Below are 27074 nucleotides of genomic sequence, written 5' to 3' on the forward strand. Positions count from 1 at the left end.
TGGAGGGGTCGCCTCGAAGAGGAGGGAGTAGGCCCTTCGGACTATTTTCAGCACCCACCTGTCCGACGTGAGGGTGCGCCAGTGGAGGAGGTGATGGCGAACCCTGCCCCCCACTGGCATCGAATGGGCCTGAAATGCTGGACTAGGAAGGCTTAGAGGCAGATACTGCAGGAGCGGATGTGGACCTACCCTACCGTTGTCCCCCGGCACCGCCACGGCCTTAACCACCTCCGCAACCGCGTTGAGACTGGTTCTGCGGCCTGTGGCTGGCTGGACGTGTGGGGGCACCCCTTCCTTGGCCACGAAAGGGGCGAAAAGCGGAAGTTTGCTGGCACTGGCCTAGGCCCAAGGACTTGGCTGTAGCCCTGGAGTCCTTAAAACGCTCTAGCGCACTGTCCGCTTTGTCGCCAAAAAGGCGACCGCCATCGAAGGGCATGTCCATGAGCGTGGCTGGACATCCCTCGAGAAGTTGGCAGACCTCAGCCAGGCATGGCGACGAATCGCCACCGTCGTGGAAAACGCTCTGCCCAGCGAGTCCGTGGTGTCAAGTCCACATCTAATTGAGTACCATGCTGCATCCCGCCCCTCCGCCAGGGTTTGGGCGAGCCATGTCCGGGCCTCCTCCGGACACTGTGGCAGCACATCCGCAACCGTATCTCACAGAGAGTGGGTGTAACAACCCAAAAGGCAGGCGTTGTTGACAGACCGCAGCCCCAGACTCAGAGAGGAGAACAGTTTCTTTTCAAACTGATCATACCTTTTGGATTCCTGATCCTGAGGAGCGGTCGGGAATGCAGTCTGGGACATAGAGGCCTGGATCACCAGGCTCTCGGGGGTGGGGTGAACGGACAGAAAGCAGGGGTCGCCCGTAGCCGGGAGGTGGAGTCAGGCCACGTTCCGATCCACAGGGAGGCCTGTAGAGGGCTTGGACCAGGTGCCCATCAGAACGTCGGTGAGGGCCTCGTTAAACTGCAGTAGAGGTTGCCTGTGGTTTGAGCACCTCAGTGAGGTTAGTCCTCACAGCCGCGACAGGGAGCTCAAGAGCCAAGGCTTTGGCCGCCCTGTTTAACACCACGCTATAAGTTGCCCCCCCCCCCTCCGAAGCCACGGAGGGATGAGAGACAAATCCAGTGTCGGGTGAAGTGTCCAGACCACTGGCCTCCTCCAGCTCTTCTGCTCAGTCCTGGCTCAATTGGCACTGCTGTGCCAGAGGGTCCTCAGACCCCTCCCAGTCCTCCTCGTCATCCATCTCCTGGTAAACAGGCCAAAATGATGGAGCCGGGTCGTAGGTGAATTGCTCACCCATCGTCGGAGACGGCGCCGAGTGGCGCTGCTCCGGCGTCGCACCCGGACCAGGGATGAAACTGGGGCCGGCGTCATCCGAAGACGGCACCGGGAACGACACCCTCGGGGTCGGCGCCAGCAGAGGAGTCGTGAGGTCGACTGGCGATGACACGGATCCGCGCCTGGATCCTGTGGGGCCCTGCGGTGTCGGGACCGGAGTCGACGACGGAGCCGAAGCACCCGACGGCGCCGGGGCCAGAGCCGCCAGCCCGCTACGGCTCCCAGTCGGACCCGCGGGGCGCGAAGGCGCCTCGGCAGGTTCCGACGGAGGGAAGTGCGACCTCATGGCCATGAGGAAAGCACTAATCTCCTCCGGCATCACGTGCAACCCAGGGACCGGCGGGTATAGAGCTGGACGCGGCGCTTTCGGCTCTGACGAATCCACGTGGGTGGTGTCGCCCGAACCCCCAGCCGCGTCGAAGGGAGTCGGAAGAGCGATGACGCCTCTTCGACTTTTTCGAATGCCTCGACTTACCGGACGACTTGGAGCCCGACGAGTGGCTTCGCGACCGGTCCCTCGACTTCCACCTTAACCGGGACCTCGAGCGGCGCGGAGCCGACTGCCAGATCTCGAGCAGCTTACAGGACGGTCTTCCAGGTCAAGGCCCGGCAGTCGTGGCACGACTTGTCACCATGGTCGGCCCCGAGGCAGTAAAAGCACAGACGGTGGGGATCGGTCACCGACACCAGGCGGTGACCGGCCTCGCAGGGTTTAAAACCAGGCATCCCTATGGCACCGCAAGTCGAAGGTCAACTCGAAATGTAATCAAAAGAGATCAAAATAGTTAGTCAAAAAATGACTAGAGTACTGCTCTTCCCGGATCTGCGCCTGCTGGCGTGGAAAAAAGAACAACTGACGTCAGCGTGCGAGGGTGGCGTCTAAGTACTCCGACGACATCATCCCTGCGATCACAATGCTGACGACAGAGCCGCAGACGACGCCTACCGACGCGCAGGGGTACTGCTGACGAAAACTTTCTGGATCCAGTCTGACTCCTGGGGATATTCTAAGGAAAGGAATCTAACAATAACCTGTTTCTTTCAGATACAGGCCACAATCAAAATAGATTTTCTTCCAAGATTCAAAGATAAACTGATTGTGATTTATCACCTCTCCTGGCCATAAACAAGGAGATCAGTACTTCAGCTCAAGCAGAGATAAAAAGAGACTTGCTCCAACAGATAAGGCAGTGCAAAGATAATTAGATTCATCTACCACGGCATCAGCTGTTCTTACAGATTGGACATGTTTTATATGCTGTTAATCTAGCAGCAGTATATGCAATGATACATGTGTGTTGCACAAATGAAAACTCAATAAAAAAGGTTTTGTAAAAGGGACATTCTGAGACTGGCTAAATCAAACACACATTTGACTTCAAAAGGAGGTTCACCAGTTTAAGAAAGAAAGACTGGAACAGGAGTTTGTCAGTCTGCTTGTTAGTTTTTCATTAGATCTCTTCTGGTGCTTCACAAAGCTTCCTATATGGATCTGACAAGAGTATTACTAGAAATCTGACTTAGAAAAGTAAATCTGTCTTCAGGGAATTCTAAATTAAACATACTGAATATTTCGACTAAGCTTTGAAAAAGCAGAATTCCCACTATAGCCTGGGAGTTATGTTGTGAAAGCAAGTCGAGACTCCAGTACAGAGAGGCAAGCATTACCCCAACCAGTGTTACAAACAAAACAATGATTAAACTTAAAATGAATTCAGTGTGAGTGCTTGTAACTTCACAGCCCAATCTTCAGAAGATCACAAGGGCATAACAAGCACATCAGAGTTGGTGGAAGGATGCTCTAAAGGCTAAAACGGTTAAGTCTGGTTACAACGTAATTTAAAAGGAGAGTTGTTGCTAATATAGACAGAGTATGGCATTGAGTGTTGCGACCTGGTCATATTTTCTACAATTGATCTATGCATGGGTTTCTATGAAGTGCAGTCATAACATTAAAAAGATTAGTAAACTTAAATATTTCTGCTGTGCGGAGTAAAATAAGACTATAAGGATAATGTTTATTTCCATTTTCCTAACATGATCCAGATTCTCCTTGGTCCTGGCTACGACAATCTAAAGACTGCTATAAGACCTACTTAATAGGTTCACAATCACTGCATCTGGAAGTGCCTTTAATAACTACAAGGGCTACAGTTTATCGGTCACCACCAAATCTGGAGGTAACACCTTCAGGAGCTCACCCTCATTTGGATGCTCTGGGCTGGAAAGGCGACTACTGCAGTAATCCATCGAGCAGGCACTATCCGGGCTGTTCTTATCTTGGCATCCATTCCCTTGGTAATCTCTACCCGATTTCCCTTGAGGAATTTCCTTTACCTGGAACTCACTGTAAGAAAGATACAGTTAAAATGAGTAAAAATGTCTGAAATTACAGTAATCAAACTTTGAAATGGACTTTCACTTGTTTTAAATATAGGGTTGACACTGCTTTTGGCAGAAACTTCCTACTCCATTCAGCAGACAACCTTTCATATAAAAAGCAGATAAAAAAGGTAGTCAGCTGAAACTGAATATGTAATCACCTAGGCCTATTCTCAGTCAGAGAAAAAGCCCTGAACTAATATTTATGATTGGTTTTCGAAACATTACTGCATTTGGGAAGAGAATTTCAAGCATAGTAGGAATCCGTAGTTTTTCAAGAAATACCCACATGTTTCACAACAGGTTTAAAGTAGACATGAAGGCAAACAAGACATTTACCCTGGCCTTGTCAAAATGGTTTCCTAACTGAAGGACTATTTAAATTGGACACAGTATTAAAGATGACAAAACAAGGACAGATTACCTACGGTCAAAGCACCCAAATGGCCAGAAAGCTCTTATAACTGATTTGTGAGAACAGCTTCTCTGGTGAGAAGACTAGAACTGCTCGGAAACACCTTGGACTATTTAATCAATTGGTTTATTTAAAAGGCACAAGCCTTCAAACAATCATTTAGGACACTCTAAGGCCTGATAACGCAACAAAGGACACCACAGATTAAAAAGCCCCACTCAAGCAGATAAGTAATCAGACAATGAAATTGGAGCAGTAGCACTTGTATGGTTTGCTGTCTCCTCGTGTCAACAAGGAGTTGATTAAGGCTTTCCAGGGGAAATTCAATTCCATTAACAATGTAAGCTGTCAAGGAATGGTATGGCAAAGCTCCAGTCCTCTGTCATGCTACCGTGGGCCACAGTTTGCCCAGACTAAGTATAAGACGGTCTGCTGAAAACAGGCTGCTCACTGGCTTAAACCAGTTGTTGGATGCTGTAGGAGAGTGGGGTCTGCAATCCTATGGTCATCCCAGATTTTTGCTTTTTGCTTCACTGGTTTACGACTTTCCCTGGCTGTGGGCCTGCTAATCAGACCCACAGCCTAGCTGTTCTCTCTCTAAATTGACAACCATGTACCTTAGGTGCATTTACCAATTGGTACTGTGCAACCTTATCAGTCCCTGTACAGTGTACCTTAGGTATCCAGGGCATAGGTGTACCCAGGGCCTACCAGGGGCTGAAGCATGCATTATGCCACCCCTGGCTGGCCATCTAAAACTGACACAACTGGCTGCATGACAGCTGGGGCAAGGTGGTGTAATCACCCTTTGCTATAGATATAGTATACCTATATCTAACCCTAAAATGGACACATATCCTCCTATCAGTCACTCCTATGGCAGGCCTTATCAATCCTGAAGACAGAATGCTTGGAATTATGTGAGATGGTGCTCTAGCATGAGCGGAGCCTGTCTACAGCTTTCGGAACCAAGTCCTTTAGCTGTTTCCATGATAACGCTATACCATATACTCTTAAGTGCATTATCAACCTCGCGGTTAAATGCTAACTCTGGTATAACATTATCAAAACATGTCGAGTAAGGTGTCATACGAATTGGAATACTACCCCCTCGCCAATTCTGGCGACGGGGGTAGCATTCCACCCTTCTAGAGGGACATGACATGTATGTAACTGTGAACCCCGGTTAAAGTTAACTCGAGCCTTGGCATCACAAAATGGATGCTGCCACCACAGACACAAGTCTGACCTCCTGCTGCTGGGAGTCCTTCCAGCGAGGGGGGCTTGGACAAAGGGTTTCCTGCCTTGGGAGGTGCTAGCACCACCCCAGACAGGATTTTGTGTATTGGGGAGGATAGGCCTGAAAGGAATGAGACATGCCTGGGGCACACAAGGTGTCCTGTGCATACACCGGTTCAAACCAGTGGCTGGGGCATCCCTGCCCCAGCTCTGGCACGAAACCGGACAAAGGATAGGGGGTGTAACCACCCCCCTTCCTGGTCCCACCCAGGGGAGGGACCTAGTCAGTAGTGCAGCCCCCTTTAGCAGGATAAAGGTAGGAGCTGGTCCCATTCCAAATTAGATTATCCTGAACAATTCTACAAGAAGAAACTCTGGACTTCGACGTTCTGCTCCACAGAAGACTGAAGAATCTCTCTTGTGGACAAGGAGTGTCCACCCTGCAACTGCAGGCACCATCAAGCGTCCAGCGGCTTCACTTTCTCGTCTTCCTTCCAGGATCCAGACTTCAGAGCCCGACGAGACCCGGATTCCCAGACCTCTCCGACCTCAACCTACATCTGCAGCACAGCTGAGATCCGTGGGTGCGACGAGACACGTGGGACAGGCCATCTTGAAAGAAACTGCACTTCGCTTCCAGCAAGACTCCCGAGGTAAACTCGACCAAGTGCTTTGGGTACTGAGAAGCCCCAGCCTCGAGCAGCCCCTGAACCAAAGATCAGCCCTCCAGCATCCACGAGATCTGCGTGGGGCCCTTCTGCTTGTCTGCTGCTCGACGCGTTGTCTGGTCACTTGCCGGCTGGCTAGTGGTCTCCTAGACGACGAACCTTTGAATCTTTGCTGCTGGTCTGGTTGCTCCAGACTGGCCCTTGCTCCCTTCCAAAAGAGGGGCACCCCGGACTCGAAGACACCTCCTGGTCCACGTGGCTGCAGAGTCAAGCCTCCACTCTTCACCTGATCGTGACGACAGCACCTGGTTCCTTCCTGGTTCCACACCGGTCACTGGCTAGTGACTTTGAACACTGTCCCCTCTGCTTTTAGGTCCTCTTCTTCATCGATCCACCCTTGGATCACACCGGACATCTTCCTCCTGGTCGCCTGCAGCGTCTTTTCTTTCAGGCTCCATTGACTTCAACGCGAGAACCCGACACTTTGGCACCTATGCACCCGCAGCCCGTGGGTGAGGTAACGAGAGCATTTCGGTGCTCAAGGGTAGTTTAACTGTCCTAGTGTCCAGTTCCACAGTCGTTTTAGTCCTACCTAGTCAGGATTGTCCGTACTTACCTTTTACTTGAACTGTACTGTCCATAGACGTTGTTACGCATCTCGCGTGTGAGTTCACACTCTGCACACGCGTTCCGTGGGCCTCCTATTACTTACCTAGAGTTAGTGTAGGGTGGTCCCATCGATCCTACAGCCTCTGGACAGCTCCATTCCTTTTATCGACTATCACATTCCACTTACTTAGTATATGGTTTGTCGTGCCTCTAGGGCACCATTGTAATTTTGTGCAACTTGTCGTATTTTTCCTAGGAGATTGTTATGCGCTTAGCCCTCTGACCTCATAAAGAGTTTAGAGGTGTTCTTAATAAATATACTGTTTATTTTCATAACAACCTGTGTGGTGTCCTTTCATCTGGTATTCAAGCGCTTATATTGTGGTAAAACAGCTGGCTTCACATGCCAAAAGAGTTTAGCCTAAGACTGCTTTGTCCATGCTACCATTAGGATAGCTGGTCTATAAGGTTGACTTACAACCAATCACCATAAGGGTTGTTTGGACTGATACAAGGTGGTCACTAGAACTAGTGAGCATCATATATCAGGCCAACTTCTCACTGATGCGATAAAGAAATGAGTGATCTGGATCACATGTTTGCATACAACTGAAGCCACCTAACCTTACACTAGTTGCTCAATATGCAATGAGATCAGTTTCCAATCTTTGCCAAATAATGGGTATATATATTTGATCCAGATTGCAGGGAAAAAAAACACTAGCAGTTCTACCACCGAAACAACCCATATTTAATATATGGCATAGGAGACGCTCCTTTGATACACAAGTTAAGAGTACTTTTTACCAGCCAATGAGCTAGAAGCAGAAAATATGATCTATGAGGGTAGTGAACAGTTTTTACTTGTATCCATCAACTTCAACACTCACAGGGAATGTGCTACTATCAATGGTGCCCCACGAAACAAGCATTTGTAATGCAATAGGTCTCGCATTTTCAAAAATGTGACCTATTGGTATTGTAAATGACAATACCAATAGGTCAAATTTTTGAAAATGCGAGACCTCTTGCATGCAATAATTTGAACCATCAGAGTGGTACACAGCGCACAGAAAATGGTCAAGCAGTGAGTACACCTTTTTCACACCCATTGGCCTGTGGCTTTCAGCAGGGACCTTAAACAATGCATACATCGAAGCGACAAAGTTCACTGCCACATGCCTGGCCATTCCCAGGGCATCCCTTACACACAGTGAACATGTGCTCACCCAAGGATGCAAGCCATGTTGGTTGTATCTGAGTGGTACACACATCGCCTTGCTGAAAGTTGTGCTTTACATACCACCGAGATGCAGAACATATGGCTCCAGGCCAGAGGTTACAGGCCTTGCTTATAACTCGTGCACTGCTTACACAGTTCAAAATCTGGCAGCCTCTATATAGTGTAAGCACAAGTAATACACAGACACAGAGTGTGTTCCCTGCACATATTCTGGACAGTGATGCAGCAAGTGTGCCATTGTCCTAATGCAAGTAAAGAATATAGCCCCCTCCCATTACTGGACAGTAAAAGACAGCCATATCTGGGGTGCAGTGGCAAAGGTATACCCCAGGCCCCAGTGCCACTGCATCTACTTTTACTAATGATAGCCTCACCCTAGTAGGCCATATTATTAGAAATCAAGCGATACACACAGTTCAGGTCGCAGAAAACCCACTCCGAGTCATCCATATTCACTAGATTAAGAAACAGGAGACCATCTCAGTGGTGTGCGCTACCACAGCTAGGGCACGGTTTGTGCCCCTCAGCCACACCAGGGCAACAGGCCTTGCGGAGAGCATATGTGAGACATTTGTATAAAAACTTTAGAACTCACTTGGACTAAAGATGACCCCAGTCATGTAGGCTTGGCCAAGTCAAAATAGCGCATTACCGCAGTTTCCAAACGTTGTGAATAAGAAAACAAGTTACTTACTTGTAACTTTGGTTACCCAGTATTGGTACTTTCATAGATTCCCATGCTTTGTATAATTCCCTGTCGTCAGAATGGGAGCCTCAGTAATAGAAAAAAATACCATAGCAGTAGGTACAAAAGTGAAAGACAGGCCTAGGCCTCACCTCATTTTGTAGCCTATCCGCCTCTTTTTGTAAAAGAGACCAAAAAATTGCAACAACCAATCAGAGTAGCCTCACCCCTTAGAACCCTCCTGAGAGAGCCTCAGAGCCTCAGATTTTCATAGCAGTTGTGTAACAGTAATCACGTCTGCTGAAGGCTGAGCTTTCCAAGGGGAAACGGGTGGGCGCATGGGAATCTATGAAAGTACCATTACTGGGGAACCAAAGTTACAGGTAAGTAACTTGTTTTCTTGCCCCAGTATTGGACTTTCATAGATTCCCATGCTTTGTATCAGAGTAGCTAGCAGTAAGCAACAAATGCACATTGTTACATGCATATCAGCACATCACAGTATAAGTATTATCATAGTTAGGTAAAACAGTTTGAAACTATAGATAGACAATATTATCAGATACAAAATGTGCAATAAGGAAGGAGGGATAGAAGGGAAAGTTCACCGCTCACTGGAATAGATTCCTCAGGTCTGCTTGTCCGACTGCTGTCTCATTCTTTGTGGAAGAGTCCAAACAGTAGTGCTTCGTGAATGAATGGGCACAGCTCTATGTAGCTACCCTACAAATGTCCTTTATAGGGACGCCAGAGAACAGAGCCGTAGATGATGATACAGATCTCGTAGAATGCGCTTTGAACCGCCCCCTCAGCGGCTTCCCTGCCGCCTGATGACAGAAATGAATTGTGCTGGCAATCCAACGTGATATCCCCTGCTTGGACAGGGGCAAGCCTTTCCTTGGAGCGCTAAAAGCGACAAAAAGTTGCGAAGTCTTTATGAAATCTTTTGTGCGTTGGAGATAAAATTTCAGGCATCTTTGGACATCTAAAGTGTGGAGAGATCTTTCCGCCAGAGTCGAAGGTCGAGGAAAAAAAGACTTTAGAACAACAGGTTCATTCAAGTGAAAATCCGAAGGGACTTTTGGAATAAATTTCGGATTTGTTCTCAAAATCAAAGAGTCATTCTTGAACTGTGAGAAAGGATCAACAATCGTGAGAGCTTGAAGTTCTCCAACTCTTCAGGCCGATGTAATTGCCAGAAGAAAAGCCACCTTCCATGACAAAAATTTCATCTCCGCTTTATGAATAGGTTCAAAAAGAGCACTCATGAGATAGCCGAGGACCAGGTTGAGTTGCCATAATGGAGGAGGAGGTTTAACCGGAGGAAAAACCCTGAATAAACGTTTCAGGAATTGTTTGATCACTTTTGCGGACCAGAGAGAAGGGCCAGAGGCTGTTCGTCTGAACCTAGAGATCGCTGCAAGATGCACTTTGATGGAAGAGTGGTGAAGACCTGACTTGGCCAAAGACAAAATGTACGGTAAGTTCTTATAAGGAGCTGAAGTGAATGGATGAAGATTTTCTTTATGGCACCATGCACAAAAACACTTCCTTTTTGTTAGATAGGTTTTGTTCGTACTTGGGGCCCGAGCCTGAGCTAAAATGTATTTGCAATCCTAAGGGATATCTAAAGATCTGAACACTCGGTGCTCCGGAGCCAAGCTGTCAATTGCAGGGAACTCTGGTCCGGATGCCTTACTCGGCCCTGAGACCTCGTCAACAGGGTTGGAATGGGACGCAGGTGAATTTGCTGATCCTGAGATAGAAAGAGAAGCTCTGTGTACCAAAATTGGGGGGGGGCCAAGCTGGAGCTATTAAAATCATTGTGCAGGGCTCCATCTTGAGTTTCCTCAGTACTCTTGGAATCAGGGGAATTGGAGGAAAGGCGTAAACAAATGCGCCTGACTAGGCTAGCGAAAAAGCATTCCCCAACGATCTTTGATGGTGATACCTGCTTACGAAGAATTGGCTTTCTTGTTTTCTGGAGTCGCGAACAGGTCTATAATAGGAGTGCCCCAACGAGAGAATATTCCTTCGAGAGTTCTCTGATCCAGTTCCTATTTGTGAGAAACCGACCTTAGGCGGCTCAAGGTATCCGCTTCCGTATTGAGGGAGCCCGGAGGATGTTCCGCTGAGAGAGATATCTGATGACGAATAACCCATTCCCAGATCTCCTGAGCTTCTTTCGAAAGGAGTTTGGATCTTGTTCCGTCTTGCTTGTTTACATAATGCATGGCCGAAGTGTTGTCCGTACGGACCAGGACTTAGGTATTCCGGGTTTTTGGAAGAAACGACTGCAAAGCCAGCAGAAATGCCCGTAGCTCCAGAAGGTTGATATGGGAGGTGTGTAACTCTTGAGACCAGTGGTCGCTTACTTGTAGATCCTGTTATACCACCCCTCAGCCTTCTAGAGAGGCATCTGTGGTCAGAACTAACGGAGAAGGAGGAATCGTAAAAGAGACCTTCCGCAATATTTTCTTTTGCAGTCCACCACCTGATTGCCTTCCTCATGATAGGAGTGATTTTTATCCTGTCGTCGAACGATCCCTCTGCCTGACGCCATTGCAAGTCCAGTTGCTCTTGCAGGGGGGAGCATGTGAAGCCTGCAGTGTGGAATTAAGGCAATGCAAGATGACATCAATCCTAGAAGGGATTTGTATTGACGGACTGAAAGAGTTTGTTTCCTTTGCAATCGGTTGGCAGAAAGAATCAGTCTGTTCTGTCTCTCTTCTGAAGGGAAAGCCTTGCAATGAGTTGTATCCAGAATGGCCCCCAGAAATCTTGCCGACCTGGATGGAAGAAGGACAGCCTTGCTCTTGTTGCGACCCAGACCCAAGTGTTTGAAGAGTTGAATACAATCTCCGACCGCCCTTGTGGCCGCTTGAGAGGATGGAGCCTTTATCAGCCAGTCGTCCAGGTAGGGAAACACTTGCAGAGACTGTCTTCGTAGGTATGCTGCTACTGGGGCCAATACCTTTGTAAATATCCGCGGAGCGGATCGTAGTCCGAAAGGCAGGACCTTGAACTGAAAGTGGCTCTTGGCTACTGAGAAGCGAAGATACCTCCTGTGGGCCGGATGAATGAGAACATGAAAGTATGCGTCCTGGAGATCTAGAGTTGACATATAATCACCGGGATTTAGGAGACGCAAAATATCCTGGAGAGAAACCATCCGAAATGAGTTCTATGACATAGGTGTTGAGCTCCCTTAGGTCTAGAATTGGGCACCACTTTTTTTCTGTCTTGCGAACCAGGAAAAACCTGGAATAGAAACCTTTTCCTCATTGGGACTGAGGAACAAATTCTATTGCTCCTTTTCTGAGTAGTTCCTGAGCTTCGAGACGTAGAAGATTCAGATGTTTTGATTCTGTGGCGCGAGGGGCTCTGGATGGTGGAAAATCTTGAAACTCTAGTGTGTGGCCAAATTGTATGATGTTGAGGACCCACCGATCCGATGTAATGATCTGCCAATTGAGGAGGTATTTTGATATCCTGCCCCCCACTTTTTGATATTGGAGGGGGAGGAACAGTAGACCGAGCCTGGAGGCCGCTATTGTCGCCTAGAAGTATCTCTTCCCTGACGACCCTGTTGCCCTCTTGATGGTTGATGAGAGAAAGATGCGGATTGACCTTGGGGTTGCGAGTATTGTGGCTTGTACAACTGGGAGGATTGTGAACAAGAGGAGTAGCATTGTTGGTTACCAGCTCTGTACGAAGAAAAACCTCTCCCTTTAGCACCTCTGAAAGGAACCTTGCGGTATTGCAATGTCCCCAAGGACCTTGCTGTGTCTGTGTCCTTTTTGATATCTTGAAGGGCATCGTCTATATGTTTGACAAAAAGCATATCCCCATCATAAGGTAAGTGCAGGATCTTATTCTGAACTTCTTGGCGAAACCAGGTAGCCCGAAGCCAGCCCTTACGTCAAAACTGCTGACCCTGCCAAGACTCGAAAGGCGGTGGTAGCTATATCCATAGCACAATCTATTATTTCCAAAGAAGAACGTTCACCTTCCGCAAGGATCTTCTTGGCTTCTACCATGGCACCATCTGGAAGTTGATCCAAAAATGGGGATAAATCGCACCACATTTGGCAATCATATCTACCCATGATTGCAAGAGCATTCGCCGCTCGAACTAGAAAGCTAAACATTGAGGAGAATCGTTTACCCACATTGTCCAGGCGTCTACCCTCCTTATCTGGTGGTGTTGTAAGGGGTGCCGAAGGATTCTTAGATTTTCTTTGAGCTGCCTGGGAAATAACCGAGTCTGGCTTTGGTTGACTTGTCAGGCAAGCAAGACTTTTCTGGAGCTTTATATTTCTTCTCCAACCGCAGAAGAACAGGGATGACTGTAGTCGGATTTTACATCACCTTAGTACCCTCAGACCATACATGCTCCACGATTGGGATTGAACGGACATACTTCCTGTAAGGTTCCTTGAAATCATAAAGGAAACGGTCTGACTGCACGGTCGTAACAGGAAGGCCAAACCTCTTGGAAGCTCTCTCCATAAGGTTATGGAAACTTCTGATGTCTGCTGGAGGAGAGTCAACAGGATCCGGCGATGGTGAGGCCGGATCTGGAATGATATATCCGTCCCACTCATTATCAGGATCCGGGACTTGATGAATACCTTGATCATGGTCCGATGAATCATCATCATCATGAACAGCAATAATCTCCTGTAGCTTTCTCTAGGCTCTGATTCCGGAGGACGAGATACCTGAGGAATCACTGTAGTTGAAGAAGTGGCAGGAATCGATGGAGGAGGAGACCGCGTTTGTTGTTCAGAAACTTGCGATGGAAACCTTTTTTTGTAATCCTGCAATATCATTTGCAAATCCGTAATAAGAGAGGAAGGCATTGCCACCATATCCTGATGAGGTTGATGTTGAGGTCTATCATGTTGTTCATAGTGGCCTTGCTCAGTATAGTAATCGTCGGAATCCGAGTCCTGATACTTCACTTGAAGTTGGGATGGACTATAAGCATCCCCGTAAGAGCCATCCTCCTCCTCTGAAAGTTCTTCCTCCAAGAGCAAAGTTGGTGGCAAAGGCGTCACTCTGCGCGGAGAAGTCATCTGAGTGATCTGCTGCCTTCTTATGGAAATCCGGACTTTTTGAATCGTCGACGTCGTCAACGGGCTCGACGTCGACGGAACCGTCGATGAAGAAAGGGCTCTTGTCGACGATTGTACCATCGACGAGCTCATCGTTACTATCATAGCAGCTGTCGTCGTCGCCGTTGTCTTAGTCGACGTCATGGCCGTCGACACGATTGTCGGCGTCATCGTCGTCATCGAAGATGTCATCACCATTGTCGACAAGGGGATCGGAACCTGAAGCATCGATGGAGATAACACTGCAGCCGCCGTCAACTAAGCTACCGTCGACGGAGCTGTTACTGAAACCAGATGCACTTTAGATGTCGTTGACGTACCCGAAGACTTAGTTTTTCTTTCTGATTTCCCCTCCTAGGAGACAGACGCTGGTTTCTTGAAAATCTTCTTTTCAGCGGATGGAGAAGCAACAGAAGGAATCTGAAGTACCTTCTTTGATGTCTGCGTCTCAGCAATTTTTCCCAGCCTCTCCTTTACACCTCGGTGAGGAGATTTTTTAGGACCTGGCCTTTCAGACCTATCAGAGGTCTTTTGGGAGGCCTTAACAGGGGGTTCAGATCAAGTTGAATGGAAAGACCTACCCCTCTTCCTGGCTCTTCTGGAAGACGCAGCTGAAGAAGAATCCTCACTGTCAGATGATAGAAACTCCTTACGAGACTTCATTTTCTGTATGTTCAGGTATGGAAGTACGCAGGTGGCGGGTACAATGTACAGCTTTCCCTTTGAGCCGGACCCGTTTCAGGTTTCCCTTTCTTCAGAGGCTGCCGGGAAAGTTCGTGCAGTGGCGGGCAGGCAATCCCTCAATTTAAATACACAGTCACGCCTTCAGGCGTAATACAGGAATTATGGGATATGTAGTGCCCAAATATTCTCCCATGATTATGGCGCACTGATAACTGTAGTAGATGAAGCCCTAAGTGAGCCCCTGCCACAGTGTCCTTCCTCAATCCTGCTCTGTCGCTCCACATTAGGAGGTGAATCCATCCGTGTGGCCCCCTCAAAATTGCAGGTTGGTGCGGAACTCGGCGGATGGGCGTCCGCCCATAGATTTAAGCACAGGTAGTCCCAATAGAGTCGCACACGAGACAGCAGAGAAAGGTTACCAGCCTTTTAATATCAGGTATGGAAGTACGCAGGTGGCAGGTACAATGTACAGCCTCCCCTTTGAGCCTGACGCGTTTCAGATTTCCCTTTCTTCAGAGGCTGCCGGGAAAGTTCTAGCAGTGGCTGGCAGGCAATCCCTCAATTTAAATACACACATATATACATATATATATGCACATATATACATACATACAAGTGAGATCACTTTCTGGCCTTGGAGAAGCAGCATTTCTTTCTCCACACGCCGCACTTCTTTACAGCGCACGCTGCACATCGCAGACAGTGACTGATTCCCTCAGAATGTTGCCAGGTCAGCCTCGCACCATAAGCGGCCGGTTTCCAAGAATGTTGGAACCACACGATGCACGCGCTGTATCGCCGCTTTCTGTGCAGAAGGGAGACAGGAGGTGGCACGTGCAGACAGGAGATGTGCACGAGTACAAAGTGCACATCTCCTGTCCGCGCGTGCCACCTCCCGTCTCCCTTCCAGCACCAAAGCAGCAACAATAGTCTCCCTAGCGAAACAGCGAATGTGCTGCGTTCGTAGCGAGACCTAAAAAACTTCAGTTTGTTAACATTCATTTGAACACAGAGTGTAATTCAGGTTCTTTATGCCTCTAGATGCATACTTTCCCTTTTGCCTCACAGAGTCCCTGGCAGGCCGATACGAAACCTTTCACACTTGCAAAATACTCCCACTGAGTAAACTTCATTTTGTTTATCTGTACCCAAGTATGTGCTACAGAAATGCACATCAACGGAGGACTTCAGTTTAATATTCCACCCTCTCAGAGGTACCCACTAACTCTAGTTTCCAGGATGTTGGTCTGGAGACAGTTCAAGAGATTTTCTGCACACCCCTAGTACTTGATGCTACAGCCTTTTAACATCTATTGTAAAGCTACACTGACAGAGGTTTAAAAGACATAGGGGCCCATCAGGACCACCAGGGAGTGGAGCTTTTCAGCTCGTTTACAAACCCAACCCTCAGACACTTAGGCTTTTAGCTTATTCGCCCGCATTGGATTTTCAAAGGAAACCCACACGAAACTAAATACCAACACTTCATACCACCTCATCTAACCCAAAAGGCGCTTCCAGGCTTCCTGTTGAGTGGGTACTAATCCAAGGAGTCAGCAGTAGGCTTCATCACCTGTAACATCATTATGGAAAAGAGCAAATATATAAGATTCCCTTAGGTCTTGGCTCTTCCCCATTCTAAACCTGGTGGGCACCAGGTCACAAAGTAGGGGTACTGAAAACTGCACTCCAGATCTTTGCATGCTTGTATGGCGTGTCCAAGCAGGCATTCTTTATGGTTTGCTGCCTTCCTTCTGCTCTTCCTTGACCAAATGATGTGGACTATTATATGTGCTTTACTCTGTGGTTCATCAATTTCTTAATGCAGCCCCGTGATTTCCATCGCAAATGAAGTGAAATGGTTTCTGTAAATATGAAATGGGAAGTACGCTGCCTCACCACTGCAAATGCCAAAAGTTAAAATTTCAAAAAATATCTTCCAGGTCAAAAACTCAAATTATACGATCGCCATCCTAGATAGAATCCCGTTTTGGTCCCATTGTAGATATCTTAAGAGAAAGAGTACACAACTGACAGTTTCAAAGTTCCCTAAAATAGATTTATGCACTCCGCTAGGTACCAAATAACATTTTCAAAGTATCAACCTTCGTGTGTATCTCATATGGTTCAAAAGGCATGTAACCATCAAGGAAGCTAGCCATCTATTATTCTTCCCAGCACCTCATTGACAAGAAGTTTCTTTCTAGTTAACTTACAAATGCAGGAATACCATGGTTTTATTTATTATTCGAAGCTTGTGCTAAAAATCAGTGTCTACGTTCTTAATATCTATGTTAGATTGTTTACTTTATGCTTTACGTTGAACTGGGGGCTGTAGCTGGAGATGGTGGGGGACGGTTCTCTTGACATTAGCAAAGTAAGGTAAGCGCAGTAGAGGAAAAAAACAATACACCAAAAGTAATGTTGACAAAATATATGTAACCAAACCGGTTGATCATACAACCAGCTTTCACACTTGACAATGTAAAGGAACAGAGTAATGTACCCAAATATGCATACTTTCTCTTCTGAGAATGAGAAAGGAGATTAGGTTCTAAAGGAAACCAAATGATCCGTGCCATTGTCAAGCAAGTTAAATCTGAGTAGCAGACTAGGATGACCCAGGCTGGAGATATTCAAATAAGCCTGCCGTTCTTGCATAGAATGAGTCTATTATTAAACCCTGGTATTCAAAAGTTAATAATCACAGAGCATGTTGGGACCCTATACTATTTGTTTGCAAAAATAAATATCGCCATAAAAATTATTTTTTACTTCTTTACCTTTTTTTACCAGCAGATTGTACTGCTGCCTCATCTACTTTTTATTTCTTTTCTTAAAACAGGTGAGCTTCAACCAACCAACCTTTCCAGCTCCCCAAACGTACAGCCTTCCCGCTTCCTTGCCTACCCCAGTTGCCTTACGGTTAGCTTTTTACTAAAGGTGGCAATTCAAAAATAACACTGAAATGGTACCATTTACAGCTTAACATTCAAGGAAAGTGATTTAATTATGCATCATAGCTTTTTCCCCCGGTTTCTAAACTGCATTTTGTTAAATAGATGACTAAGACAGCCGCGGTCAAATCAAACACACAGAAATAGATTCACCACATGACAGCCTGTCAAATGACATTTGTATCAAAGTGGCCTCATCACGTTAGTTAATCTTAGGTTGAAAAACTCATTTTAATAAATGACAGTTGAAATGTCGAAAAAAAAAAAAAAAGATTTTGTACATTTAACATTGGCCTACTGGCATGGTCATATGCTTATCTTGCATGTTTCACTGTATTTCGCTTTACTGTAGCTTTTATATACTGCTCCCTAAAGGTAAATTAACAATGGGAAGTACTAGAATGACTCTGGAAAAGACATACCTGCTGATCTCCAGAATACTCTCATCTGTGTGTTCGGGGAAGATGGGACATGGCTCGATCTCAGGGGTGTCCAGGTCATGGCCGATTATCCCTTCTTCACAGGACATCAGTCGGATAACGCGGGGCCGCGAGTACAGTTGATGCTCTCTCGGAAGCAGAGATCCGCCAGGCTGAGGATGAGAGGACAAGAGTACTTTCTACACCGTATCAGTGCAGGAGTTCTCATCACCGAGGCGGCTACTATCACTTGAGCATTAACTAACAGGCTATCTTTGATCAAGAGACTGCCACATTATCCTTCAACACTTGGGTCCCCTTGGCAATCAACACCACTTTTCAAAGAGTTAACAGGTCAGGGTTTACTACATTTTCTTTCTACCAGAGACATGTTAAGACGTTGTGTGGCAGGAGACACTGATGAGCAGTGATCAGCATCAGGAAGTCAGTGTAAAGCCAGCCCTGGACATGGTTCATAAATGACAAGTATTGCATGTGAGTGGGTTACAGGGTCCTCTCTGAGCTCAAATGGACCCGCACACTAGTACTCTTCACCTCGGTGAACCACTTGGGATACCCTGCAGGGACAAGCTGGTACAATGTTGACTTGCAAAACTATAAAATAAAATAAAAAGGTACTCACACTATTAGCTTTTACAAGGATGCATTGAATATATTTTCTGGAGATCACTCACAAAGACCAAGTCACATTCCTTAATAGAATAAAAGGTTGAAGCAGGGCTTTAAGTCTGTTTGAAGATTTGCAGTACCAGGCCTGTTAAATCTGCTAGAAGCAAGGACTATGCTACAGACAATTTAAAGAGTCTGCCTTGTAAGCCACCATCAGAGGAGTAGTCAAAATACCCTTTGAATTATCAAGTACTGCTTCACTGAAGTATTCCAAGATGGGAGCACACTCCTGACCTCTCCGCCGGATCGCTCCTTTGCATTCTGGTACATGCAGTTCGTATGACTTGAAGAGTTAAGAAAAAGTTTGTAAGTGTTTCACCAAGGTTGGTGCAAGTAAGCACTTGGTATTTCCAGCATCTCTAGGCGGAGAGGTCAGGAGTGTGCTCCCATCTTGGAATACTGCTTCACTGAGTTGATCATATTATATACTAAGTGTGAAATCGTGGTCCTTTCTGAGAGATGTCCTTGAACATATGGATCTGGGTCCACGCTTTTGCAGATATGGAAAGCTCCTCTCGTCTCAATCCTTGGCACGAATGCTTGTTAACTGCGTTCTATCGGCCTCCTTCCCTATCCATCGAGGCACCAGAACGCATTGCTCACTGTCTCCGTTCCTTTTTGCACTAGCTAGAAACCCTTGGTAGACTGATGCACTGTGAAGGGTGAGTGTCTGAACAGTTTCAGAGCTCCGTCCATCATCTCCTTGGAACACTGGAGATGAGCAAAGAATCACACTATATGTAGACAATGCCCTCTTGTTTTTAGCTATCTCTGTCTTTCAGTACCTAAAGCCTCCTGGATTTCTGAGAATGTGTCTCCGGTCTCGGAGTGAACAAAACGAAGTCCCTGCTGGTCCTATTCCAGGGAGATAATGTGGCCATGTTAACATCGACCCCCATACAGTGCCTCAGCTCTCTCAACTTTGTCGTTCATATGGCCCAGGGACTGCATTGACATGGAGCCTCAACCATACCCCTCTCCTGACCTAAACATAAACGGAACTTCAACGATGGGCACCCCTGCCACTCAAAGTACCTGGTAGGATAGGTCTTTTTAAAATGACACTCCCAGGATTTTTGTGCATCCTCCAAAACGTTCCACTGATGATCCCCACATGGTTCCAGGAACTTACAACCACAATTGGCTCATTTGTCTGGGAAGGCCGGCACCCCCACATTGAGATGGTCAAATGCCGCCTCTGTCTACGAGGATGGCAGATCAGCAACTCTAGTTGGAAGCTGCACAATTCCTAGTTATTAATATCTGGATGCACAGGGGTTGGAGTGAACTGGCATATTGGATAGACCTCTTGACAAGGTGATGCTTTATGGTGAACAAATTCCAGAGACCTTCGAGGTCACCAAAGTGATCTTTCCGCACTGGCGTAACACACTGCGCTTCATTGGGTGAGACAAGACATTTACACAACAAACTCTGCTCTGGCATGGCCGAAGCCTCTATCACTGTACACGAAACCACTCAGTCTCCAGTCACGAAACTGCACAGACTGATTTACCTAAATGCAACACTCTTGAAGCCAAGCTCCTGAAGAGTGATATCAGGAAAGACGGCACCTCCCAAATATACTGCACATTCATGTTTATTGCCTCCAACTGCCTCACCACACTCAGACAGAAGTGGGAGCGATGGGTGGGTCTCTTAGAAGACACTGACTGGCAAGATGTCAATATGGATCCCCAAGAACTAGCTATATATCTTCACGCCTCCGCTATCAAATTACCTACATTCGACATACCTTACACCTCGCCAGCACTGGCACGCCTGTAAATTCCCACTGCCTGCCAGCTTTTGCTGCACTTGCCTAGGCACTGATTTCTTCCATATGGTTAGGCAATGCCCGAGATAGCTGGCAACTGGCACTGACCTGGAAATGTCCTAACAGGGGCTTTCACTAGCCGACTGATCGAACTCCTCAAATTGCATTGTTAGGCCTCCTGGAGTGTCTTGGTAGCATCTGAAGTGAATGTGCCATGATGGGCATGGCTACCCTTATCGCAAAGACAGAAACTGCAAGGAAGTGGAAGACTTCAGATCCCTCACCCTGCACTTTTTGAACGGCGAAGGGGTCTGGATTGGTCGCCCCAACAGGAGGCACCGATTTAAGGGAGAGGAGTTGGCCTAACAGCTTGGGTAGCCGACCTCGAATCTGGGGAACTGGGTTTGAGTCTCAGCAATGACGCAGAACATCCTGTGATTCTGAGCAAATCACAATCTTCCCGTGCCTACCAAATATGAATGTGTGTCCTCATGCAACGTAACTGGTGCTCTGTAAAGCGCTCTGATACCCGATTCGGGTCAAGTTCGCGCTATAGAAAATTCTGCAAAAAAAATAAAAAATGATCACTACAGAGGATGTCCCCGGAAATAAGTCCGAATTAAGGGTAAATGGTTTAGGTCTAAGCAATCAGGGTACTTGGTTATCCGATGTGGAAGAATATAATATATGTGTACTGTGACCTTCTGGCTACCACTGAAGCGCATTGTCCTAATCTTTTTTCCTGTTCTTTTTTAAAGAACCTAATAAAAATGTATACATTTTTAAATAAAATTCTGAATGAAAACTTTCATTACCCTTGGCTGTCACATCCTAGTAACATTATGCAAGTGATTCTTTGGGAAGAGGTCATCATTTGGGACACAAAGCGCAGAGGATAGCCTTAATCTAAATTCAATGATGGTTTCTTCAGACACTCAAATGTTAAACTGGCATATAAAAGTGGTCACTAGTGCCCTTATGCCATCACACCAGCCAGGCCCTATAAAGGTGACCGTTGGTGGTAGAAAAAGTTATTTTGCTTTGCAGCCGACTGCCTCCTTTGTAAATAGCTTTTCACTTCAGCAGCTCAAGGCAACACACAATCACCCCACTGAGAACTGTACAGCTTGAAGGTATTAACTCAGCAGGTCAGTGTTAATATCTGGAATGTTTCCACCAGTTTAAGCAGAGAAGTGCTAAAGCCAAAACAAAGTTGGAAGCCCAATAGTCTAGAAAATGTTAAGTGAACAATATAATGTTAAGGACACCTGCTATTCTGCTACTAGTCCAACAGACATTCTAAAAATTAAGACTCCAGGCAGCTCATAAAAAATATGCATGGCATTCTAGAACACAATCTCATCCGTGGACATTAAACCTGTGGTTCACCTCATTTATACAACCTAAATTGGATTAGACAACCTTCATGGGCAGTTTACAAACTGCAACAGAAATCTGTGGTGACCCAGGTGCACGTTTAAACCCAGAATAGTATTAAGTTATGTACAAGTTACCTGAAAATGAAGATACAAGCACCCATGCATCCAGCTGTTGTAAAGAACTTAGGGTAAAACCCACACTCCGTTTTGGAAGCACAAGGTGGTGAGATTCGGGTGATGCTTGTAGCCAGGGTCCTAGAGTGCAATATTGCAGCCCGGTCCAGCAGCTCTAGTAGTCCTTCTGAGAGTTAGATTCACGTGTGGATCTTAGCCAGTAGATGTACTGGGTATCTCCTAGATGCTCAGATAAGCTGCTGATTGTGTCACACGGGTGAGAGATCTGGTGCTCTTCTGTTAGGAGATGCATACTGCTCTACAGCCAACAATCTAACCAGAACTAGTTTAAAACATCCACAGTGAGCATAGGCTAGCTCAGGCTTCTACATGTAGATCATGGGCTACTGATAGCTCTCCAGCAACCTCTAATTAGCTCTCCTGTGTGTAGTCCAGTTTAAGAAATGTGAGGCTTTTGCTTGGCTAAATTAATATATGTATCCCAAAATTAGAGAGTGTGCGCCTGAGACAGAAATGAGTGTATTTTGAGACCTCATAAGCTTGTTTGGAGAAAATGGGTCTGGGTATATATGATGAAATATGTAAAGGAATTCCAAATTGAGAGATATTTTTTACATTGCTTGTGGCAACCCTGCACGGAGGTGACAACTGCCAGTAATCTTGCTTAGGAGGCCACTAATGTAAACTTCTCTGATGTGGTAATTGGTGCAACAATAATACTAATAGCGTGGGATTATTTTCATTAAGCCTAAGTAGCTCTTAGAAGACAAAAGGTTGGAAACCCCGTGGCTCATTGAACAGAGATTTACCCTTAGTCTCCATGCAGTTTTGACTTAATCGGGTAGCATGAGCTTCAAATGGGGTGCAGCACTGGTACAGAGAACAGCAGAAGACTGGTGGAGCTAATAGTGCTGCACCTGTCCGACTCAGCCAATAAGGATGCAATTGGTTAGATCTAGGCGCAGTCTGTTGCATATGCACAGGTCTGATCACTGAAGTTATTGGGCACGCATTGTGGTACTGCAGACTGTATATTGGCAGGCAGCTGGAACGCACAGCAAAATGGATTTCAGAGTCAACATGCAAAAAGGTGACCACTGCCTATTATATTGTGGCACTAGAGATCTGCTTCTGTGACAACATTTTACAACGGTTGAGGCAGAACCATGTAAAAAGACAGTTCTTGCATCATAATGCCTTGCTATTAGCCTTCAATCATGTTGATCATCACCTGCAAAAACCTTGTACATTAATCCAGTGCTAAGCCCACACTTAGCTGCCACACTACACTTGATTACTGTGAAAAGTGCTATAGGATCTAGGTATCAGAAAGCATTGCAATCACAAAGCCATCATCGCACGATCTGCTCAGAAAGAACCTGCATTTGTATCATATAATCAAGACGTTTTAAATTCTATTAAATGTCCACAGACCACAGGAGAAGAAATCAATCTATAATGACTGAATACATGCACAATGCTATCATGAAGGATGAGGGTCTATCCATGCATCCCTTCATGTTTCTATGCCGTATACCTCAAGCTCTGTGGGGATTTCAACCATTTACATTTACTTTTAATTTTAATTTGATTGGAAAAAATACAACACAAGATGACATTTCTCTGTAACTCAATGCTACGCAAGTTGTCTCAAGGCAATCAATTGACTATGGAGACCTGTAGGAACGAAGAGAGAAAATGTAACAAATTCGTCCAGAATGAATGTTTAAAAAAAATGTAAGTGTAAATAAAAAAAGTAATTCAATGATTCCTTTGATGCAGCTGGAAAAAAAGTAAAACAAAACTGCTCTGACCAGATTCTAGCATTAACACAGGGAGGGAGGTAATCCAAGTAAATTAATCAATAAGATCCTTTGACGAATGTTCAGACATGCATGTTGTCTGGTTACAAATGTAGATAGGTTCATTAAGCTATGACAAAAGCAAGAGTAAACTGAATGGTAGGTTAACTGGGGAACGTGTTCTCTTGAGTTCGAGGTTGTATGAGGGCGGGAGCGAAACTGACTTTTGGAACAGTACAGAGATAAGTACCTATATTTATCTATACTTCAAAAAAGGTCTTCTCAAAAAGGTGACCAACTACTTTACAGAAGGGACACCATAGTTGTGTGCCTGCCAATACTGATGATTGGTCCCTATGGGACATTGCGTATACTAAATACTGGCTCTTACTGTGCTGATCTGTATTGCTGGGGTTTCATGCATTCCTTCTTCTCCGTCAGACAGGGAGTCTCGGCTTGGAGACCGAGAGGGAGAAAAAGACTCCAACTGGCGCAAGTCAAGCATTGATTTCACCGTCATTTCAAGGCTCCCAGTGGGCTGGGACCAGCGACCACGCTGCCGAGGTGTCTTATTCATTGTGGTGTCTGAACGCTGCGAAGACGACGTTTCACTCCCCTTGAGGAGAAAAAACAAACAAAGTAATTTCCCATGGTACATTAGCCAGAAGCAAATACTTCTAACGCACTTGACACAACAGACCTCAACAAACCAAACTCCCGCCTGCATCAAAGTAGTGAGTCTCATTCCAAGCCAACAACCAAGCTACCTAGCTGCACAAAAGGGACTTTAAAACAAGTTTCAACTCCTTTCAGCAGGTCCATTTTAAATACCCCCATTTTAGAAAAAGATACCTTCGTGAGAGTAAAGCAGAAAATCCAGCAATAACCTGAAGATTCTAAAATTTGGAACAGTATACAGGTGTAAGAAAAAATAAAAGAATGGATCCATTGTATCAAAATTTGACATTACACAGATCCAAACTTCCTGAATTCTGATGTATATCCTTTTACATAAGTACTGTAATTGTAAATACCTCTTTGCAATAGTCAATTATGTGACATTGACTTGCTTAGCACTATCGAACAAGTTACTTCCCTTCGGTAACGCTTTTTCTGGTAGATACAATATCTGCCTGTGGATTCCTCACCTTGTGAATATCCCCCTGCGTCAGCAACATTCGGAAATTCTTTTCGTAGCTTCGCGCCGACGTGGACTCGGACGTCATAGAGGCACAGCATCGCTCGCGACTCCGCTGACGTCACCGACGCCTATAATACGCCGGCGTGATGACATCAGTTCCGCCCTTTTTTCTGTGCCTTCGAGGCACACGTACGGACCAATGACAGACAAATACACAGTATACACAGTATACGCAGTACAAATATCAAGGTAACACACCCAGTGTGAAGCAAATGCAATAAAACATTTGAAATAAACAACTCCTTGACAATAAAATAAATACATAATAGAAACTCCGGCATAGAAGAGTGGACAACGGGGAGGCGGGTGGGTCAGTGAGGAATCCACAGGCAGATATTGTATCTACCAAAAAAAGCATTACCGAAGGTAAGTAACTTGTTCTTCTGATAGATACATCTGCCGTGTGGATTCCTCACCTTGTGAATAGAGTCCCACAGCAGTCCCCACTCCCGGAGGAGGGTGTCCACTCTTCTAGACCAGGAAATCCTGGAGAACAGAGCGTGCAAAATGACCGTCCCTCCTCACCTCGGAATCCAAGCAGTAATGCTTCGCGAAAGTGTGGAGGGAAGACCAAGTTGCCGCCCTACAAATATCCTCTACAGGAACACCTCTAGCCAATGCAGAGGTTGAAGATTTAGCTCTTGTAGAATGAGCCCTTATACCCTCTGGAGGTTCCTTACCGGCCAAAGAGTAGCAGATCTTTATACAGAGGACGATCCATCTTGATAAAGTTTTTATGGACCGCTCTTCCTCTCTTGCAGCCAGCAAAGCCAATGAAGAGCTGGTCATCCAACCGACAGTCTTTAGATCTGTCCAGATAAAAAGACACCGCCCTCTTGGGGTCCAGGCGGTGTAATCTCTCCTCCTCCTTGGAAGGGTGTGGGGGAGGATAAAAAGTAGGGAGGGTAACAGATTGACCAAGGTGGAAAGGAGTCACCACCTTAGGTAGAAAAGCAGCCCTGGTCCTAAGAACCATTCGATCAGCATGAATGGACAAGAAAGGGGGCTTGGAACTAAGAGCTTGAAGCTCACTTACCCTCCTTGCCGAGCTTATTGCAACAAGGAAAACTGTCTTAAGAGTCAAAAGCCTCATAGGACATTTGTGAAGAGGCTCAAAGGGAGCACCCATCAGAAAGGTCAAAACAAGATTTAAGTCCCACTGAGGCAAAATAAAAGGAGTAGGAGGGAACTTATTCATCAGGCCCTTCAAAAATCTTAAAACTACAGGAGATTTAAAAAGAGATGGCTGGTCAGGCAAGCAGAGAAATGCCGACAGCACTGAAAGATAGCCCTTCACTGTGGCAACAGCAAGCCCCTGTTGCGCCAGAGAAAGGGCAAACTGGAGAACATCAGACAAATGGGCTCTCAAAGGGTTTATAGATTTCTCCCCACACCAAGTGACAAATTTTGACTATCTATAAGAATAGATGGACTTAGTGGAGTCACGCCTGGCTGACAAGAGGACGTCCACCACGTCAGGCGGGAGAGAAAAAGAACTCTGGTTGCCCCGTTCAATCTCCAGGCATGAAGGTGTAAGGTCAGGAGGTGGGGGTGTAGAACCTGCCCCTCCATCTGGGAGAGGAGATCTGCCCTGTGAGGGAGACGGAGCAGCGGGTGAGAGGAGAGGTGGAGAAGGTCTGAGTACCACACCCTTCTTGGCCAATCCGGGGCGACCAATATGACTTGGGCCCGGTCTTGGAGAATTTTCCTCAGAACCCGAGGAATCAAAGGTATGGGAGGAAACACGTAAAGGAGTTGCGAGCTCCAACTCAACTGAAACGCGTCCCCCAAGGCTCCTTGTATCGGATACTGGAGACTGCAAAATAACGGGCAGTGAGCATTCTCTTGAGAGGCAAAAAGGTCCACCTGAGGAGTCCCCCACGTCCGAAAGACGTTACGAACTACCTCCGGATGAAGCCTCCACTCGTGGTCGGCAGAGAACTGCCGACTGAGACTGTCTGCACGAACGTTCTGAACTCCGGCCAGATGATTTGCCATCAGACAAATCTGATGGTCCTGAACCCAGGACCAGAAACGCAGAGCCTCTCTGCAGAGACACTGCGACCCCACTCCTCCCTGCTTGTTGATGTACCACATCGCGGTCGTGTTGTCTGTCAGGACTTGCACTGACACACCGTGAAGGGAAGGGAGGAAGGTCGGAAGGCCTTGAGTGCCAAACGTATCGCCTGCAATTCCAGCAGGTTGATGTGAAGCAACCTTTCCTCTGGAGACCAAAGACCCTTGACCTCCAGGTCCCCCAGATGAGCACCGCACCCTAGAGTGGAGGCATCCGTTATTACCGTGGCCACCGATGGAGGAAGTAGA

The 27074-nt window shown here is 46.5% G+C and overlaps 1 protein-coding gene across 1 annotated transcript in view; it reads right to left on the minus strand.

Moving 5' to 3' along the window:
- The window catches only part of MAPKBP1 (mitogen-activated protein kinase binding protein 1), a 986444-nt gene that overhangs the window by 155473 nt on the left and 803897 nt on the right, over positions 1-27074 (minus strand). Inside the window, exons 24-26 of the mRNA XM_078662278.1 lie at positions 23940-24164; positions 17769-17938; positions 3546-3691 (exon numbers count right to left, since the gene is read on the minus strand). Of these exons, the coding sequence (XP_078518404.1) occupies positions 3546-3691; positions 17769-17938; positions 23940-24164 (541 nt within the window). The remainder of the gene's footprint in view (positions 1-3545; positions 3692-17768; positions 17939-23939; positions 24165-27074) is intronic.

This window comes from Lissotriton helveticus, chromosome 9, assembly GCF_964261635.1.
Source record: "Lissotriton helveticus chromosome 9, aLisHel1.1, whole genome shotgun sequence".
Lineage (NCBI taxonomy): Eukaryota > Metazoa > Chordata > Amphibia > Caudata > Salamandridae > Lissotriton > Lissotriton helveticus.